The sequence below is a fragment of the Bos indicus genome, chromosome 25, assembly GCF_029378745.1.
Source record: "Bos indicus isolate NIAB-ARS_2022 breed Sahiwal x Tharparkar chromosome 25, NIAB-ARS_B.indTharparkar_mat_pri_1.0, whole genome shotgun sequence".
Lineage (NCBI taxonomy): Eukaryota > Metazoa > Chordata > Mammalia > Artiodactyla > Bovidae > Bos > Bos indicus.
In genome coordinates, this window is record NC_091784.1 from 42080654 (window position 1) to 42099601 (window position 18948).

The 18948-nt window shown below is 58.2% G+C and overlaps 1 protein-coding gene across 2 annotated transcripts in view; it reads left to right on the forward strand.

The window, feature by feature from the left end:
• Positions 1-18948, forward strand: part of MAD1L1 (mitotic arrest deficient 1 like 1) — a 247067-nt gene that overhangs the window by 9018 nt on the left and 219101 nt on the right. For both annotated transcript variants that reach the window (XM_070780322.1, XM_019987512.2), the window contains exons 5-9: positions 2333-2457; positions 2927-3008; positions 4805-4935; positions 5285-5399; positions 7990-8051. In XM_070780322.1, coding sequence (XP_070636423.1) covers positions 2333-2457; positions 2927-3008; positions 4805-4935; positions 5285-5399; positions 7990-8051 — 515 coding nt within the window. The remainder of the gene's footprint in view (positions 1-2332; positions 2458-2926; positions 3009-4804; positions 4936-5284; positions 5400-7989; positions 8052-18948) is intronic.

An 18948-nucleotide genomic window follows, 5' to 3' on the forward strand; every position in this document is an offset into this window, starting at 1 on the left:
AGAGGCGCTGCTTCTCGGGAAGGGTGGACGCAGTCCCACCCTCGGCCTGTAGCTGCAGGCTAGTGTCCCTGGTTGATTCTGCTCTGCCTGCATTTTTTGCAGAGGTGTGATCATAGCAAAAATACTAATTTTCCATTTTGTGGTTCTCAGTTAATAAGTTGAATGCTTTTTTAGTCTTTGTGATTATGATTTTTAGTGGTTGATTAATCCATTTTCAGTCACCTTCAAGGGTTCATTTTATGCACACACATCTTGGTGTGGACACACACGGGGCGCATAGCCCCTTCTTGTTTCTATCGAATGATTGTATTTGGACAAGCCCCTAGGGGTTTGTGGGGTAGTGTTACATGATCACCAGTTCTAGGACTCTGTGGCTTTTGCTACCAGTTGCCGTGCTCTGCTAGGAAACGTCGAGGACTCTGCTTTCACTGTAGCCTTCCCTGTTACGGATGGAAATACTTGTGGTTCCCCCCCTCCCCAGAAGATGTAAGTAGGTGCCTTTGGATTTCCATGTCTTTGATTATTAGCATCTGAGAATCTCTGTGGAGCCAGACATGGATGAACTGTAGTCCTGTCTCCACCAGCTGAAGGCTGGATGCATTTTAGAAACAGGGCCTGAACGTTGCTGCTGGTGCAGGTGCGACTGCTGACCTTTTCTGTCCCTTCCGTGAGCTGCTCCAGGTCACAGGTGCCATGAGGAAACGGAGGAGACGCTGCCGGGGGGGCCTGGGGGTCACTGGTGTTTTGTCTCCGTGTAGTTTTCTCTCCTTGATAGATCTCAGGAGTGGGCCCCAGCTTGTTTCTGCCTTGGCAGCGCTGGAGAGCCTGTTACGGTTGTCCCTGCATCTGTCCTCTGATGGGGATGCTGGCGGAGGGGAGCCGTGACGGCCTCGGACAAGCCCTCCCCCTGCCCCAGAGTGCGCCTGCCTGCCCCTGCCTGCGCCCCTTGCAGGCTGTTCCGGAGGTGGGGGCGGGGGTGTCCTGCACACGGCTTCATGAAGGGCCGAGGTTGCAGAGCAGACGGCGGTGGGCCCTGGCAGGGCAGAGGTGGTGGCGAGCTGGGACGGAGCCCTGCTGCTGCTGCTCTTACTTTTCACTCCCTTGGAGAAGCCCCCCCCACCCCCCGCAACCCCCGGTCTGAATTCAGGGCTGTAAATCCACGCCCACCCCGCCGGCCAACTGTGTTTTCTTGTCATGGTGCCCTGGATTAGATGCTTATGCTCTGAGGTCATCTCTCTAATGGCTGGGCTTCCCCACAGCTTTGTCCTCCGTGGGGTGGGTGTCTGATTGCAGTACTCAGCACAGCGCCTGTCTATTTAATTCAGGAAAAGTTGTCAAGGGATATGTTTATCGTTACATAGTTTTAGTACGCTCATTCTTCTTTGAGGCCCAGACTGATTGTTGTAAAAAAGGGAACCGTGCAGGATGTTAAGAGGGCAGGCCCCAGCCCCCAGCCCTGCCGTCAGCCTCTCCGGGGCCTGTCGGCGGCTGCGTGTGTGCACTCACACTGCCCTGGCTGGGCGGGCGAGGCCTGCTGCGGCCACCGTGCCTGCTCGGGGCCCCCGCAGACGTTGCTTGTGTGCTGGGTTCGCTGGTCCACCCTCTCGCCCTCAGCCTGTGGGTTGCTGTCTGGCCCTCAGGCTGACGGGGTGAGGCTCCCCTTGTTACCTTAGAGTGGCTGGCTGTCCTGTTGGAGGCGCGGCCTCCTGCCCCGGGACAGCCACAGCGGAGCCCCATCACCAGCAGGTTGTCTGGGGAGGCTGCGGTCCGCGCCCGTGTCCGCCCGGTGGGCTCGCCGTCCCGGGGCTGGGCTGTGGGCCCACCCACCCCTGCCTTCCTCAGTGACCGCGTCTGGCCTGGGCGTGCATCAGGCTCTGCGGTGCTTGGGCCACTCCCGTTTGTCCTGAGGACAGCCTCCGCCCCCGCTCCTGCGTTCTTGGCGGGTGCCTGGCTGGTTCACAGGTAGCATCTTGTGCAGAGCTGGGATGGGGCAGTTGGAGAAGGAATCCAGGCTGAGAGGGAGAGCAGGTGTGGAGGGGGAGCCGTGCGTCGCTGCCGAGGACCGGGGCTGCGTGCATGCGGCCGGTGGGACCACGGAGGGGCTGTGGGGCCGCCCGGTGCGGTCGCACCCATCCTGGCCTGCAGTGTCCTCATGCCTGAGGCCGTCTGTCATCGCGGCTCGGCTCGAGGGGAGGTCATGGGCTCTGAAGGAGGAGCCGCCTGGATGGGGGCCGGCTCTTGGGAGAGCATTGGCCCCTGAGTTTCCGTGTGAGGGGCTCCCCTCCGTGCCTGTGCCGGAGACAAGGGTGAGTGGCTTGCGTCTCGCTTTCAGACCATCACCACGTTGAAGGGGAGGCTCTCGGACCTGCAGTGGAGCGTGATGAACCAGGAGATGCAGGTCAAACGCCTGGAGTCTGAGAAGCAGGAGCTGAAGGAGCAGCTGGACCTGCAGCACCAGTGAGTGGAGGGCGGGCAGGGCTGCCAACTTCCAGACCAGGTGTCTTTCCCCCCTGTGCCAGGCGAGCCTGGAGGTGCGGTGGAGACGCGCTCTCCTGTAGCTGGCAGCCTCTGCCTTACCTGGCGCTGTCTGGGCGGTCTGGCCGCTTGGTGGGCCGTGGACGTGCAGTCCTGAGCGGGCCCTGGGCTTCAGCTGTGCCTGGGCCGGCAGCAGCTTCTGTTGTGAGAACTGTGGAGAGAAAGGAGAACCTTGGGAAGGGAGCTTGCAGGTGGTCGAGACTTAACCACCTGCCCTGAGATTCAGGCCACAGAGGCCCAGACCCTGGGGCCTCCTTGCAGTAGGGAGTGTGTGAATGTGTGCGTATTTGTGTGTGAGTGTGCGCGTGTCTCTGCTGGAGAGCTTTGAGAGTGAGGACAGTTGTTGGCTTCACCACCTGCCTGTTTTTGCACGTGTTCCTTCTCTCAATAGGAAATGGCAGGAAGCTAACCAGAAGGTTCAGGAGCTCCAGGCCAGCCAAGAAGTGCGAGCAGACCAGGAGCAGAGGATCAAGGTGAGCGGCCCGTGTCTGGTGGGCTTCACAGTGCTGGTTCAGCCCCCTGTGACCCATGGGGCATGCTCACTGGCGTCCGGGGAAGTTAGCCGCCTGTGTCTACCGCAGCTGTTCACACTGCTGGTCATCTCCTTGTGCCCCAGGCCCCGTGCCAGGTGCTGGGGTGCGGCAGAAAGTAAGAGGTGAGTGCTGCTCCCAGGAAGCTCGCACTCTGTGTGAAGGTCAGAATCAAGCACATAGAGTAGAAAGTAAGCGTGCGGCACCTCAAGTACTGGGGCTGCTCTGAGGACCGAGCAGGACTGGGCCGGGAGCAGCCTGCCCAGGTGGCACGGCCTGCTCAGGCGGACTGAGCAGAGCTGACCCCTTAGTGTTGGCTGAGCAACCGCCCGGTTTAGTCCTGGGCCCATGTTCTTAACCTGCTCTGTGACCTGTTTTGGAGTTTCGCCAGCTCCCCATGCAGCCTGGGGACTCCATGTAGGGAAGGAAGGCCTTGTTGTGCAACGACTCAGTCGTTACGCTGCACCCGGGGACAGCGAGTAGAGTGTGCGGAAGGGTGGTCATCTCCACCCCAGGGACAGTGAGCAGAGCGTGCGGAACGGTGGGTGTCTCCACCACGGGACAGCGAGCAGAGCGTGCGGAAGGGTGGTCATCTCCACCCCGGGACAGCGAGCAGAGCGTGCGGAAGGGTGGTCATCTCCACCCCAGGACAGCGAGCAGAGCGTGCGGAAGGGTGGGTGTCTCCACCCCAGGACAGCGAGCAGAGCGTGCGGAAGGGTGGGTGTCTCCACCACGGGACAGCGAGCAGAGCGTGCGGAAGGGTGGTCATCTCCACCCCGGGGACAGCGAGCAGAGCGTGCGGAAGGGTGGTCATCTCCACCCCGGGACAGCGAGCAGAGCGTGCGGAAGGGTGGGTCTCTCCACCACGAGACAGCGAGCAGAGCATGCGGAAGGGTGGTCATCTCCACCCCGGGGACAGCGAGCAGAGCGTGCGGAAGGGTGGTCATCTCCACCCCGGGACAGCGAGCAGAGCGTGCGGAAGGGTGGTCATCTCCACCCCGGGACAGCGAGCAGAGCGTGCGGAAGGGTGGGTCTCTCCACCACGAGACAGCGAGCAGAGCATGCGGAAGGGTGGTCATCTCCACCCCGGGGACAGCGAGCAGAGCGTGCGGAAGGGTGGGTCTCTCCACCACGAGACAGCGAGCAGAGCGTGCGGAAGGGTGGTCATCTCCACCCCGGGGACAGCGAGCAGAGCGTGCGGAAGGGTGGTCATCTCCACCCCAGGACAGTGAGCAGAGCGTGCGGAACAGTGGGTGTCTCCACCACGGGGACAGCAAGCAGAGCGTGCGGAAGGGTGGTCATCTCCACCCCGGGACAGCGAGCAGAGCGTGCGGAAGGGTGGTCATCTCCACCCCGGGACAGCGAGCAGAGCGTGCGGAAGGGTGATCATTTCCACCCCGGGACAGCGAAAAGAGCGTGCGGAACGGTGGGTCTCTCCACCACGGGACAGCGAGCAGAGCGTGCGGAACGGTGGGTCTCTCCACCACGGGGACAGCGAGCAGAGCGTGCGGAAGGGTGGGTCTCTCCACCACGGGGACAGCGAGCAGAGCAGTGTGGAAGGGTGGGTGTCTCCATGGAGGCTTTGCTGCGCATCCTTATGCCAAGTGTGTGCCAGGCTCCTGCCCCGTGGGCAGCACTGCACGTGACTCGCGGGGGCTGTAGCCCTGGAGGCTGTTGAGGCCTGGGAGCGCTTGGCGTCTGTGACTGTCTCTCTCCTCTCTGTCTCCCACCTCCATCAGGATTTGGAGCAAAAGCTGTCCCTGCAGGAGCAGGACGCTGCGATTGTGAAGAACATGAGGTCTGAGCTGGTGCGGCTGCCAACGATGGAGAGGGAGCTGCGGCAGCTGCGGGAAGAGAACGCCTGCCTGCGGTGAGGGGCCAGGGGTGTGTGCCTCTGTGTGTGTGTGTGTGTGTGTGTGTGTGTGTGTGTGTGTGTGTGTGTAGAACGCCTGCCTGCGGTGAGGGGCCGGGGGTGTGTTTGTGTGTGTGTGTGTGTGTGTGTGTGTGTGTGAACATCTGCCTGCGGTGAGGAGCTGGGGACATGTGTGTGGAGAACGCCTGCCTGCGGTGAGGGGCTGGGGATGTGTGCCTGTTTGTGCACACAAGTACACGCACACACGTGTGCGCACATATGTGCATGCAGCCTTCTGGGTCAGGGCCTCTGCACTTGTCCCTGGGGTGTGTGGCTGTCTGAACGACTGTGCTTCTGGCTCTGCCAGGGAGACGCAGGACACCAACGGGCTGCTGCGGGAGGAGCTGGAGGGGCTGCAGCGCAGGCTGGGGCGGCAGGAGAAGATGCAGGAGACGCTGGTGGACCTCGAGCTGGAGAAGGAGGTGAGCCAGCTGGTCTCTGTGGGGTCCTTCACTTGCCAAGGGGACCCCACGTCCCAGCTGATCCACTAGAATGACGGCTGTTGGGCTAATACGGTGGGTCGAATGGTGGCCCCTGCAGTCAGCCCTGTCCTGACCCCAGAACTATGGAAAAAGGGGACCCCTAAGGGTGCTGAGCACTAGCCTGTGGTAGGAGGTGCCCCTGGGGTTCCTGCTGGTGCGCACAGGTCCTGGTGGGTGCAGGAGTGCGTGGAGGAGGCCAGAGCTGTGTGGAGTGACGAGGACTTGCTGTGCTGCTCTTGGTGGCATTGAAGATGGAGGGGCCGTGAGTCAGGGAACTTGGGGCTTTCCAGCGGTAGAGTGTCCTGTGGAGCGTAGTCCCCTGGCCTCTAAATCCAGCCCAGGGATGTCCTCGCTGGGCTGCTCACCTGCGGGGCTCAGGACAGCAGACGTGTGTCCTCAGCTACCGGGTGCATGGTTGTTGGTGTCAGCAGCCCTTGGAGCACTTAACCAGTTGCTGAGTGGGAGAGAGCAGAGGACTCTCTGGTGCCTGGGACAGACATTGTTCCCCACAGAAGAAGCAGACTCCTGTGCTGAGATTCCTCTCCCCGGCTCTGCTGCTGGGACTCACTGTGGGCATTCTGTGGGACCTTGTGGAGATGGCCATGCACGTTGGTGCCAAAGCACCCAAGTTCTCCTGGGCAGACCAGTGCGAGGCCTCCAGGCGCAGGGTCTTCTGTCCTTCCACACTGAGTACCCGTGGTCACACTCAGTCACTTCCCTTTCTGGTTTGCCTGGTATAAGATATGGCACCAGTTCTCATGACTTCAGTCTGGTCAGCCTACCTCCAGCAGTTCCCACCAGCTGGGGCATCCTGGGGCCAGAGCACACCTTCTCTCAGACGCTTGATCATGTGGACACTCAGCCTGAAGCAGCGGTTCTGGAGACAAGCAGTTTTACTTTGCACATAGGTTGTTTGAGAGTTGGTTGAGCTTCTTTGGGGGGAATCACACTGCCTGGTTTCAGACCCTTCTGCGTGTGCTCGCTGGCTGGTGACCCTGGTAGATTACTTTACTCCTCTGTCCACCTGTGTAATGAGGAGTAAGTGTCTCCCTGTAGGGTTGTGAGGATTGAATAAGTTCACGCAAAGTGCTTGAACAGTGGTAAGTGTTGACTGAGTGTCAGCTGTAGTCATAGGATTATTAGCCAGGCTCGTACCCAGGACATGAGAGGGCTCAGGACATGCTCCAGCGGCCGCGTGAGTGCACGGAGCAGCACTGTGCTCGGCCCGGGGGGAGCTCGGAAGAGGCAGGTGGCCTGGAAAGGGGGCGAGACTCTGACATGTGGGTGAGCGTGCTGCAGCTGTGAGAATACTGGGCATGAGACCCCGCGTTCAGGCCGAGTTGGGGCGTGTCCTCCTGTTCATCCCAGCAGCCATGGCCCCAGCCATGAAGAATTGCTGCTTTTGAACTATGCTATTGGAGAAGACTCTTGAAAGTCCCTTGGACTACAAGGAGATCCAACCAGTCCATCCTAAAGGAAATCAACCTTGAATATTCATTGGAAGGACTGATGCTGAAGCTGAAACTCCAATACTTTGGCCACCTGATGCGAAGAACTGACTCATTAGAAAAGACCCTGATGCTGGGAAAGATTGAAGGCAGGAGGAGAAGGGGACGACAGAGGATGAGATGGTTGGATGGCGTCACTGACGTGATGGACATGAGTTTGAGCACGCTCTAGGAGTTGGTGATGGGAAGCCTGGTGTGCTGCAGTCTGTGGGGTTGCAAAGAGTCAGACACAACTGAGCAACTGAACTGATGGCCCAGCCTGCTCTGTGTGTGTGTTTTGGGAGTGGGATTGGGGCTGAGCATCCTGAGGAGCTCCGGGAAGACGGAGGAGGCGGTGGGGGCCGGGGTCTGCAGTGCCCGGGGCCTGCTTCCTGGGGCACAGGCTGTTACTGCAGGACCGTCTGTGAGGCTCTCTCGGCCCCCAGCCCACAGTCCTAGCCTGCTGGGAGCCTCCCCAGTTACGGCCGGTGTGAGTGAGGTGGGCACAGGCTGTTACTGCAGGGCCGTCTGTGAGGCTCTCTCGGCCCCCAGCCCACAGTCCTGGCCTGCTGGGAGCCTCCCCAGTTACGGTCAGTGTGAGTGAGGTGGGCACAGGCTGTTACTGCATGGCCGTCTGTGAGGCGCTCTCGGCCCCCAACCCACAGTCCTGGCCTGCTGGGAGCCTCCCCAGTTACGGCCGGTGTGAGTAAGGTGGGCACAGGCTGTTACTGCAGGGCCGTCTGTGAGGCTCTCAGCCCCCAGCCCACAGTCCTGCTGGGTGAGGTGCTAAACACTCAGTGTGGCTTCAGCAGTTGGGAAGCAGCCTGGGAGCATGTTGCGTTTTGGAGATGAGGGCAGGCGGTTGTGGAGGACCGGGGCCGTGATGTCACAGTGACTGTCCGTTTCCTGTGACGCTGTCCTCTCTGGGTCGAGTGTATGTGGTGGGAGGGGGTGACATGCTGTGAGAGGACAGCAGGCCCGTGCGTCCCTGGGTGGAGACGCTGGCACAGAGCTCTGAGGGGTCTCCCTCTCTGTCTTTTCAGAGGCTCTTGACAAAGCTGCAGAGCTGGGAGAGGCTGGACCAGACCACCGGCTTGAGCATCAGGTAGGCAGAGGGTGCCAGGGCCACAGTCGCCGCCTTCTCTTCACGGGTGGCACCCTTGGTGAGCGAGCCTGCGCCCCAGGTTCCTCTGGCAGTGGCCCTGCCTGCGGCTGCGGAGGCTCAAAGGGATGGAGCTGGGCAACTCTCCCTGCCAAGGACGCTCTCAAGGGCCAGCAGGTACTGCCCCAGTAGTGCTGAGCTTCCTTAAAGGGCTGTTTTTGTTTATACTGAGGAAGTAGCTGTTTTGTTGAGGGGAAGTAATTTCTTTTAGGTGGCTCTAACAGTTGAAACACACTGAGTCTTTAGGGGTGGAACAGGGAAGCAGTAACGGCAGGTAGTTTGCCATCAGGCCTCTGCAGCAGCCTTAGTGAGTCTGTTGAGCTGACCCCACAGGTGAGCGGCGGGCATCTTCCACCCCCCTGCTGCCTGGCCTCCTGGGGTCCTCGCCCCTTCTGGGGTTGCTCTGCCGCTGGCCTTCAGCCTCTGGGCCCCTTCTCGGCCCACACAGACTGCCTCCGCCTGGGTGCAGGGCTGGGAGGCTGGCAGTTTAGGCTCAGTCCTCGGCTCCCGGGCCCTGCGGGGGTGAAGGAGCCTTCTGTCTGTCTGCTTGTGTGAGCTGAGACGGCTGCTTCTCTGTGCCTCTCCTGTTGCTCTTGGAAACTGCGCCAAGACTGCGAGGGGCTGTCCTGTAGTTACACCCTTTGACTGCTGCCCCGAGACCTGCCAGTTCCCCCGCGCTGTGGGCTCCAGGCGCTTGTCACTTGAAAATGCCCCGTTGTCTTCTCTCTGCCTTGCTGAGTCTCAGAGGACAGGCCAGGCTGCTGTTCCCGCCTGACCTCCACCTGCAGAGCTAGGCTCACATGGGCTGGCCCAGTGGGGCCTCTTGCCTGCGATTTCTCCTGCTGTCTGGGCTCACGAGCGTCCCGCCCGCTCCCAGGGAGGCTCTCGTCAGGAGGAAGCTCGTGGCTGCTCTCTTGTGCCTGTGATACCAGCCGCTGGGGTGTGTGAGCACCTGACCCTGTTAAACTGTGTCTGCCCATCTGTCTGAGCCCACTTGTCGTGGGGTCTCTTACGCCTTAGTTTCCACATGTATAAATTGAAGAGTTTTCTGGAATGTGGGCTTCTCACCACAGGGTCATGCTCTTGAGAATCTGACAAAACTTGTTATCTCTCCACAAAAGCACAGATTCGCGCGTGGGTGTGTGTGAACGTGAGATTCTGCGGGCTGGCTCAGGGACCCACGTCCCCCAGCACGGTCAGCCAGCTCTGGTGCGCGGCAGCCGCTGGGGTCAGGCTGGCTCAGGGACCCACGTCCCCCAGCACGGTCAGCCAGCTCTGGTGGTCGGCAGCCGCTGGGGTCAGGCTGGCTCAGGGACCCACGTCTCCCCAGCACGGTCAGCCAGCTCTGGTGCGCGGCAGCCGCTGGGGTCCGGCCTTTGTGCTGGTAGCAGCAGTTTGAGGGCCTGGGAGGCGTTTTGGGTCTTCAGGTCAAAGCGTGGCCACAGTGTTGCTCCTCTGGGGCCTGTCGCCACCCCAGGCTCCGGCTGCTGTCCGGTCTCCTTGGGCTTCTGAGAGCTGCCGCCACTAGGCAGGGCCCCTCGGCGGGCCTGGCTCCCTGCGGCCTTGGGGCCTGCTGCCTGCAGCTCCTGCCGGCCCACGCTGCTTCAGCTCATCTCTGCAAGGCGCTCTCAGCCCTGGAGTCCGAGCTTCTGGTGCTTCAGACCGAGTGTCCTCCACGTGGACTCTGCTCTGGATGGGCTGTGGCTTCTCTCAGGTTCTCAGGGGGCTCTGTGGCCTCGCAGAGGTTAGGAACTGCGAAGGGTCCACCCAGCATGACATTGGCCACCCTTTTCCTGTTTGGAGATTTGTTAAATCCCGAGGACCCAGAGATAACGGCTGGGAGGAGTAGTATGGGCTGGTGGGCCAGCCAGTGCAAACCTTTTGGGAAGCCTGTCTAGCCGAGTGTCCGTATCCGCCAGACAAGCTTGTCCACTCTTGGCCGCGTGTGACTCTTGTCTCCAGCACACGGGTCATGTGAGTCGGGGCCAGGTTGGCCTCAGGACTTGGTGTGAGGGGATGCCGTGCGTGGGGGAGGTGGGGCCTGTGTGCTTGGGCGTGCCGGGGTGAGCAGGCGGCGCCTCTGGTGTCCGGGTGTCCTTGTCCCAGGGCCCTGTGGGTTGGACAGAGGGAGTGAAGGTGGTGAAGGTCTGTGAGGCGCTGAGCATCTTTCCTCAGGAGTGCGGTCTGGCTGGTGATTTGAAGGTGCTGAACAGGGACGCGCTGTGAAGTGTCTGTGATGTACTCGGGCACATTTAACAAGCTGTGTTTATGGGGTCCATGCACTGGGAGCTGAGATGTGGCTGAGAGAGCGTAAACTGGCAGCAGGTAAGCCAGTGCACACAGACACCGTCTCACTCAGCGCTGTGGAGATGACTCACAGGGTCAGCGCATTCCCACTCAGCCCCAGGAGGCTCTTCTGGGAGAAACTGACAAACTGACTCTAAAATTTCTATAGAAATGGAAAGGGCCTGGAACGGCTTTCAGGCTTTGGGAGAAGAGTGTGTCAGAGGGCTGCCAGAGGCTGACTGCAAGCTCCCTGTGAGCAGCGTTAATCAGGAAGGGTGGTCATGGTGTGGAGGAGATCAATGGGCAGAATAGAATGCTCAGGAATAGTCTAAATGCTCAGAGTCAATTGATTTTGGTCAAAGGTGACAAGATAATCCAGTGGGAGAGAGTCTTTGAGCAGATGGTGCTGGCCAACAGGGAGTCTGCACGGACATGGGCACCTCGTACTGGCCACTGAATAGTTCAGCGGGGCACGGACCTACGGGTAAAAACACAGTCCTGGAAGCGTGGGTTTGGTAAAGAGTTCTTAGGACACAAAGAGCAAGACATACATGGAAAAAAATTGATAAGTTAGACTTAATCAAAATAAAAAACTGTTGCTTTCAAAAAACACTGTTAAGAAAAAAATAAGGCAAAACGTAGAGTGTGAGAAAATGTTTGCAATGTGTGTGTCTGACTGAGGACTTTTATCCAAAATGCAGAGTAAAATGCTTTCAAATTGATAAGATAAGCAGGTTAAAAAAGTGGGTGAAAGGCTTTGGACAGATAACTTTGAGAAGATGTATGGTGAATGAAGACGTGAAAGCTACTCGATGTCGTCAGCACACAGCAAAGCTCAGGTCCCAGCGAAAGCCCGCTCCCCGCCTGGGCACGGTGTGGTGCAGTGGGCACCGGCCTGGCCTGGAGTCAGCAGTGGATGCGGTGCTGTGTAAAGCCTCCACTCTGGGAACAAGCTCTCTTCTTGAGTTTGTCTAAGGCCCGTGGGCAGCTGGGGCTGGCCCAGGCTCTTTCAGTGTATCTGGGTCTTGGGGACTTGGAGCAAGTGCTGCAGGAGTGTTGCTGTGCAAGCCAGTGGAGGGCTGCAGAGGGTCAGGTTCAGTTCAGTTCAGTCGCTCAGTCGTGTCCGACTCTTGGTGACCCCACGAATCACAGCACGCCAGGCCTCCCTGTCCATCACCAACTCCTGGAGTTCACTCAGACTCAAGTCCATTGAGTCGGTGATGCCATCCAGCCATCTCATCCTCTGTCGTCCCCCTCTCCTCCTGCCCCAATCCCTCTCAGCATCAGAGTCTTTTCCAATGAGTCAACTCTTCGCATGAGGTGGCCAAAGTACTGGAGCTTCAGCTTTAGCATCATTCCTTCCAAAGAAATCCCAGAGCTGATCTCCTTCAGAATGCACTGGTTGGATCTCCTTGCAGTCCAAGGGACTCTCAAGAGTCTTCTCCAACACCACAGTTCAAAAGCATCAATTCTTCGGCGCTCAGCCTTCTTCACAGTCCAACTCTCACATCCATACATGACCACAGGAAAAACCATAGCCTTGACTAGATGGACCTTTGTTGGCAAAGTAATGTCTCTGCTTTTCAATATGCTATCTAGGTTGGTCACACCTTTCCTTCCAAGGAGTAAGCGCCTTTTAATTTGATGGCTGCAGTCACCATCTGCAGTGATTTTGGAGCCCAAAAAAATAAAGTCTGACACTGTCTCCACTCTTTCCCCATCTGTTTGCCATTAAGTGTTGGCATCAGATGCCATGATCTTAGTTTTCTGAATGTTGAACTTTAAGCCAACTTTTTCACTCTCCTCTTTCACTTTCATCAAGAGGCTTTTGAGTTCCTTTTCACTTTCTGCCATAAGGATGGTGTCATCTGCATATCTAAGGTTATTGATATTTCTCCCGGCAATCTTGATTCCAGCTTGTGCTTCTTCCAGCCCAGCGTTTCTCATGACGTACTCTGCATATAAGTTAAATAAGCAGAGTGACAATATACAGCCTTGACGTACTCCTTTTCCTATTTGGAACCAGTCTGTTGTTCCATGTCCAGTTCTAACTGTTGCTTCCTGATCTGCATATAGGTTTCTCAAGAGGCAGGTCGGGTGGTCTGGTATTCCCATTTCTTTCACAGTTTTCCACAGTTTATTGTGATCCACACAGTCAAAGGCTTTGGCACAGTCAATAAAGCAGAAATAGATGTTTTTCTGGAACTCTCTTGCTTTTTCCATGATCCAGCGGATGTTGGCAATTTGATCTCTGGTTCCTCTGCCTTTTCTAAAACCAGCTTGAACATCTGGAAATTCACGGTTCACATATTCTGAAGCCTGTTTTGGAGAATTTTGAGCATTACTTTACTAGCGTGTGAGATGAGTGCAATTGTGCGGTAGTTTGAGCATTCTTTGGCATTGCCTTTCTTTGGGATTGGAATGAAAACTGACCTTTTCCAGTCCTGTGGCCACTGCTGAGTTTTCCAAATTTGCTGGCATATTGAGTGCAGCACTTTCACAGCATTATCTTTCAGAATTTGAAATAGCTCAACTGGAATTCCATCACCTCCACTAGCTTTTTTTGTAGTGGTACTTTCTAAGGCCCATTTGACTTCACATTCCAGGATGTCTGGCTCTAGGTCAGTGATCACACCATCGTGATTATCTTGGTCACGAAGATCTTTTTCGTACAGTTCTTCTGTGTATTCTTGCCACCTCTTCTTAATATCTTCTGCTTCAGTTAGGTCCATACCATTTCTGTCCTTTATGGAGCCCATCTTTGCATGAAATGTTCCCTTGGTATCTCTAATTTTCTTGAAGAGATCTCTAGTCTTTCCCATTCTGTTGTTTTCCTCTATTTCTTTGCATTGGTCACTGAGGAAGGCTTTCTTATCTCTTCTTGCTATTCTTTGGAACTCTGCATTCAGATGCTTATATCTTTCCTTTTCTCCTTTGCTTTTTGCTTCTCTTCTTTTCACAGCTATTTGTAAGGCCTCTCCAGATAGCCATTTTGCTTTTTTGCATTTCTTTTCCATGGGGATGGTCTTGATCCCTGTCTCCTGTACAATGTCATGAACCTCCGTCCATAGTTCATCAGGAACTCTATCTATCAGATCTAGTCCCTTAAATCTATTTCTCACTTCCACTGTATAATCGTAAGGAATTTGATTTAGGTCATACCTGAATGGTCCAGTGGTTTTCCCTACTTTCTCCAATTTAAGTGAATTGGCAATAAGGAGTTCATGATCTGAGCCACAGTCAGCTCCCGGTCTTGTTTTTGCTGACTGTGTAGAGGTTCTCCATCTTTGGCTGCAAAGAACATAATCAATCTGATTTCGGTGTTGCCCATCTGGTGATGTCCATGTGTAGAGTCTTTTCTTGTGTTGTTGGAAGACGGTGTTTGCTATGATCAGTGCGTTCTCTTGGCAAGAGTCTATTAGCCTTTGCCCTGCTTCATTCTGTACTCCAAGGCCAAATTTGCCTGTTACTCCCGGTGTGTTTTGACTTCCTACTTTTGCATTCAGTTGCCTATAATGAAAAGGACATCTTTTTTGGGTGTTAGTTCTAAAGGTCTTGGAGGTCTTCATAGAACCGCTCAACTTCAGCTTCTTCGTCTAAACCCCGGAGGAGGCGGGTGGATGTGGTCTTCACCCTCCGCACCCCCCGCCCCGCCTCCTCTGGGCGGCCCTCCAGGCCTGCCCTGTGTGACTGTCGGGCGCCAGCACGTGGTGCCCTAGTTGTGCCCAGGGCTGCCGTTCTCGGAGCAGGATTAAGAGCTGCCCCCAGGGCAGGGCTGCTCGGTGATAGGGCTCTCACCCTCGTCCGTCTTTCTGGGCAAAAGCTGGTAAATTCCTATGCGATTTTCTAGAAATGCTGTGTGTACGTGTGAGCTTTTTTTTCTTCCAGTTTTATTTTGATATCAACAGACAGCACTGTACAGGTTTAAGGCGTGTGGCATAATGGTTGGGCTTATCCATCTCATGAAGTGATTACCATGATGAGTTTAGTGGGTGCAGAATTTAAAAAATAGGAAAGAAAAGTTTTCTTTGTCACATAAGCTCTTGATGTATTTCCTGCCCCCCTCCAAGAGGTGCCCACTCTGTGCCGTCGCCCTGCAGGCTTGCTTTGTTCAGTTAACTTCTGACAGTGCTCATGCCCTGACGCAGCCTGGCCTCTTGCGTTGTCAGGGTCCCGCGGTATCCGTGGTGTGGGTGGCTCTGATCGACTCGGTTCCCCTGCTGATGGCCATCAGGGCGTCTCCAGTGGGGTGATTTTCCCAGCAATAAGCAGTGTTTTTTGGTTGGATGAATTCTTAGCAGTAGTTTTTTACCCTAAAAGATACTTATGTTTGACCGAATTGCCCTCCAAGCGTGTACCTGACCTTTCTGTCCCAGCGTGAGCGCATCGTCGGTCACTCGAGGCAGTGTGTGTTCAAAGGCTCTAACAGGGATGGAGAGTGCAGTCACAGCGGAGGGGGAGGAGGAGTGCAGCGGCCGGGCTTTCAGAAGCATCTCAGCAGCTCCTCTTGCGGGGGATGCTCACCGAACAGGCACGGAATGCCTGTTGAGCCCCTCTGCCGCCAAACCTCTCATTTCATACAGGAAACAGCTTGCTTGTGGCCAGGGAGCCGCTGTGCGACGGCTTGTCTCCACCCTTTTGTGCCTGAGTCTGGCCCGGTTTCAGGCAGGCTGGAGGGCGCGGTACCTGCCAGTGTGAGCACAGGTGTGACGGAGTGCGCGGCGCGGGGGCTGCTGGCACCAGCGACACAGAAGGGTGGGCGGGCTCGTTGGCTCTGAAGCCTGGCAGCTGCGGCCCTGGAACTGCTGACCCATCATCTGGAGCGAAGCTGGGAGCTGACAAGTGCTGATCTGGACGTTTCCCAGAAGCATTTGTAGGCTGGCCAGGTGACAAGGCCTGGGTACCGTTCCCCTGATGTGTGAGGCCAATTAGGAGGACGGCACGGGGCGTGCATAATCTCCTCCTAAGAACGGATCCTACTGAGCAGCTTGGACACTGTTATTACCCTGGTGACTGTGTTCCCAATTTCTAATTACCTGGGTGCTGGGCTGATCAATACAGGAAGTGCTGTGGGCGCCTGGGGAGGTGGCTAGGCTGTCGGCCGTCTCGGTTGTTTTAATTGGTCTTGGTGTGGCTTTCTTTAGAAGTTGGAGACAAGATGGAAGGAGGAAGCTTAGGCCTTTTGGGTGCTTGTGAGCTGGGCCCCTTCTGGTCCGGCAAGCTGATGCCTCCTTAGTCTCTGTCGAGTTCCTATTTATTCTTGGTTCATTCATTCTCTCACGCGTTCCCAGCTGTTCTCAGGAATCCTAGGTCTGCAGGGGGGCGTTGAACCACGTTTGATTCACTCTCAGGCCTGTGCGTCTGTGAGGTGTTAGCTCCCAGGCCCCTGCAGCCCCAGCTGTGGGCTTCCTCCCCCAGGAGTGCAGGCAGAGGCCGGGGGCTTCACCTGCCTGCGGAGGCCGACAGCAGCTGTTCCCGGGGGTTTACTCACCGTGGGTGCCGAGTTCTCAGCCTCTCTCAGCCTTGGAAGTTGTGTCTTCTGTTCTGGTCGTCCTCAGGCTTCAGACTTGTGACCCAGGAGCCTCTGCCTTTACAGCCTCCGTGCCCAGGCCCGAGGCGCGTTTCATGAACGTTTGGTGATGAGTGATGGCATCGCGACAGCCTTGTTTGGCAGTTCTGTGGCTCGCTGTGACGTGGGTGGGGTGCCCTTTGGCGCTTGGCTGCTGTGGCAGAGTCCTGGCGCTGTGTGCAGTGTGCCCGGTGGGCACCAGACGACAAGTGTAGCAGGGGGCGTCCTGACCGCGCTCGTTGTCTCAGCTGCAGCCCTTGGGGGCCTCCCGCTCCCTGCTGAGGCCTTCTCATGTGAGTTGGCAGCGTCGAGGCCCAGCCTCTGCCTCTGGACTTGTGCAGCAGGTGTGGACAGACCCTGACAGGTTCGCTCAGCCCCAGCGGGAAAAGAAACTGCTTTGTGCCCGTGGGGTCTGGGCTGGCCAGGAAGCTCTGATGGAGACCCAGCTGGGCACGGCCCTGTCTCCCCAGCTCTGGGCTTTGCAGCGCTGCAGGGAACATGGTGGAGGAGCGTGCTCCAGAAGCATCTTCCTGGGGGGGCATCCCCGTGTGTGCTCCCCCCGGCCGAGCAGCAGCCTGTGCTTGGGCAAGCAGCGGGCCTGTGCTTCTCTGCCTCTCACTTGGCTCCTGAAGCACTCTGGGGCTTTTCTCCCAGCTGTGTGGATTCGGCTCTTCTACTTTTGTGCTTCTGTTTAAATTCACGGGAGGCGACCGTCTAAAGCCAGGCAGTGAAAGGGTTTAGACCAGGTCAGGCTGTGCTGGATTCCCAGGGGCTTGCTCTGGGGGGATGCGGAGGCAGCTGTGCTGTCCCAGGGGCTCGGACCTGGCACAGGCTTGCTGAGAGCCAGTCACGCCCTTGGGCCTCCAGGGGTTGTGGGAGGACCCAGGCCTCTTCCTGGTGGGTGCCAGGGTCCCTGGGCAGAGTGGGGGTGTCCTGAGAGGACAGAACATGAGGAGGGCCCGGGGGCTGCACACTCCCTGTGGGGCATCCCTGAGGGCCTGCCCCCTTAGAAAGCCACCGAGGCCTTCGCAAGGCCAGTGTCTCGGGGCGGGGCGGGGCGGGGCCGGGGAGCATCTGGGACAGGAGAGGAGTTTCAGTCGGCGTGTGCACCTGGGCTGTCCCCCGAGACCCTTGGCTGTCACCTCTGAGGCTGTGAGGAGAGGCCTGTGCAGTCGTCCAGGGCCTCCTGCGGGTCAGCTGCAGGCAGCCGCGTGCCCCGTCGACCTTTCCCACAGCCGCTGCAGTTTGTGTCAGAAGCTAGATCTCTCCTCCCATGCAGGTCCGCCTCAGTTCCCTGAGTCCAGGATCAGTCAGTGCCCCAGCCTTCTCCTCCTGGAGCCCTGTGCCCCCTTCCCATGGGTGGCTGGCCGCCTCGGGACCTGGCTTGGATTCTCCAAGACCGGCTGGAGGCCAGGGATGGGCTTGAGGAGTGACCTGACCTGTGTCAATGGTGTGGGATCCAGTTGGCGGCTCTTGGGCCTCTGGAGCAGGCAGGCTTTGAGGCAGGGCCCTTGCCCCTGAGTTGCATGCAGAGAACCGGTTCACGACCGTAGAAGGGAAGTGAAATGATCGTTTAAACAAGGGCTCTGAGCCCAGGGCTGCTGGGTGGCTGTTGATGGACCTGCGCTCTGGCTTTCCTCCAGCGCTGCTTCCTCCTCTGCTGTCCTGCAGGCTCCCGAGCCCCCTGCCGTCAGGAGCTCTGCTCTCGGTTGAGCTGAGGCTGCGCACCCGGAGCTCTGACATGCCGCCTGGGCCCCCCTGAGGGGGGCCAGCCTCAGCAGCACGCAGGCTCTGGTGCCGCCTTGGGTGAGCTGTCTGAGGGCACGTGTCCCTTGGCAGATAGGCGTGTCCTGAGGATGAGAAGGGAGGCGAAGCGACAGGAAGTGTCCCCGGTGTGGGTGGCGGTGGACCCAGCGCGGGTGCTGCTGGGGAGTCGGGGCTGGAGGCGGGGAGCACCCTCTGGAGGTGGAGTCGCTGCCCTGAGTCTCCTGGTGGCGGGACCACAAGGTCCTTCCCTGGCCTGTCTTGGGTGTGCCCGGGGTGGTGGGTGGTGGTTGTCCTGAGTGGGCGGCCCTCCCTGGGACCCTTGGCCCTGGGCAGGGCTCTGGTCCTGGCTCCTTCTGCCCTGTGTCTCGTGGGGGTTGCTGCTGTGGAGGCTGTGTCTCCAGAGGCCTCCAGAGCTCTCTGTCCCCTTTAGTGGGGGACCTCTGCCCTAAGGTGCTTGGTGTCCCTGGGCCTGTCAGGGACACCCTGTGTCGGCCCCTTCCTGGCCCGGGCTGGCCCTTGGGCTGCCCATCTGTCCTCATCCCTCCGTCCCAGGGAGCTGGGGGGTGCGCCGGCACGGGGGGCAGTGGGCAGCCCCCTGGGTGCTGCTGGCTGTGCTGTGATGGCCACGCCTGGAGCGGGCACGTGGAGGCTTGCTCTTCACGGTGCTGTGAGCGGGCATCTGAGAAGGAGCGGCTGTGCCTTCCTTCCCCTCTTGGCCCCTGAGATGGTCAGCAGTGAAGCAGACCCAGGCAGGACACTGGGCAGCCCCTCGGCTTGGGGGGCTGCGAGGGAGACCTGGCTCCTCACCCCAGCTTGTGGGGCCACCGAGGGCTGGCGTCTGCAGACTGGCGCAGTGTCCTCAGGGGAGCTGGGCTCTCGCCCTGGGACTGTGCCTGGGCTCCTGCTCTAGGGTTTGGCAGGAGGTGGCCGCTGAGCGCAGGTGGCAGGGTGTGTGTCTCGGGTACCATTCCTGGCCTGGGGCTGGGGGCTGTGGCCCACGGTTTGTGTCCAGCACTCCAGACTCTCCGTGAGCGTTTGCCCCACTGACGACCATGCGCTTCAGACCTCAGCGCTGTGGTGGGCCTTTGGAAGGTGTTTCCATATCGTGCTCTTGGGGATGCCGAGTGTTTGGGGTGCAGGGTGGCCAGCTCCCGGCCTTGGCCTTGGGGTCTGAGAGCAGGCTGTCACTCAGGCAGCGATGGGGCTTGGCTGGAGGGC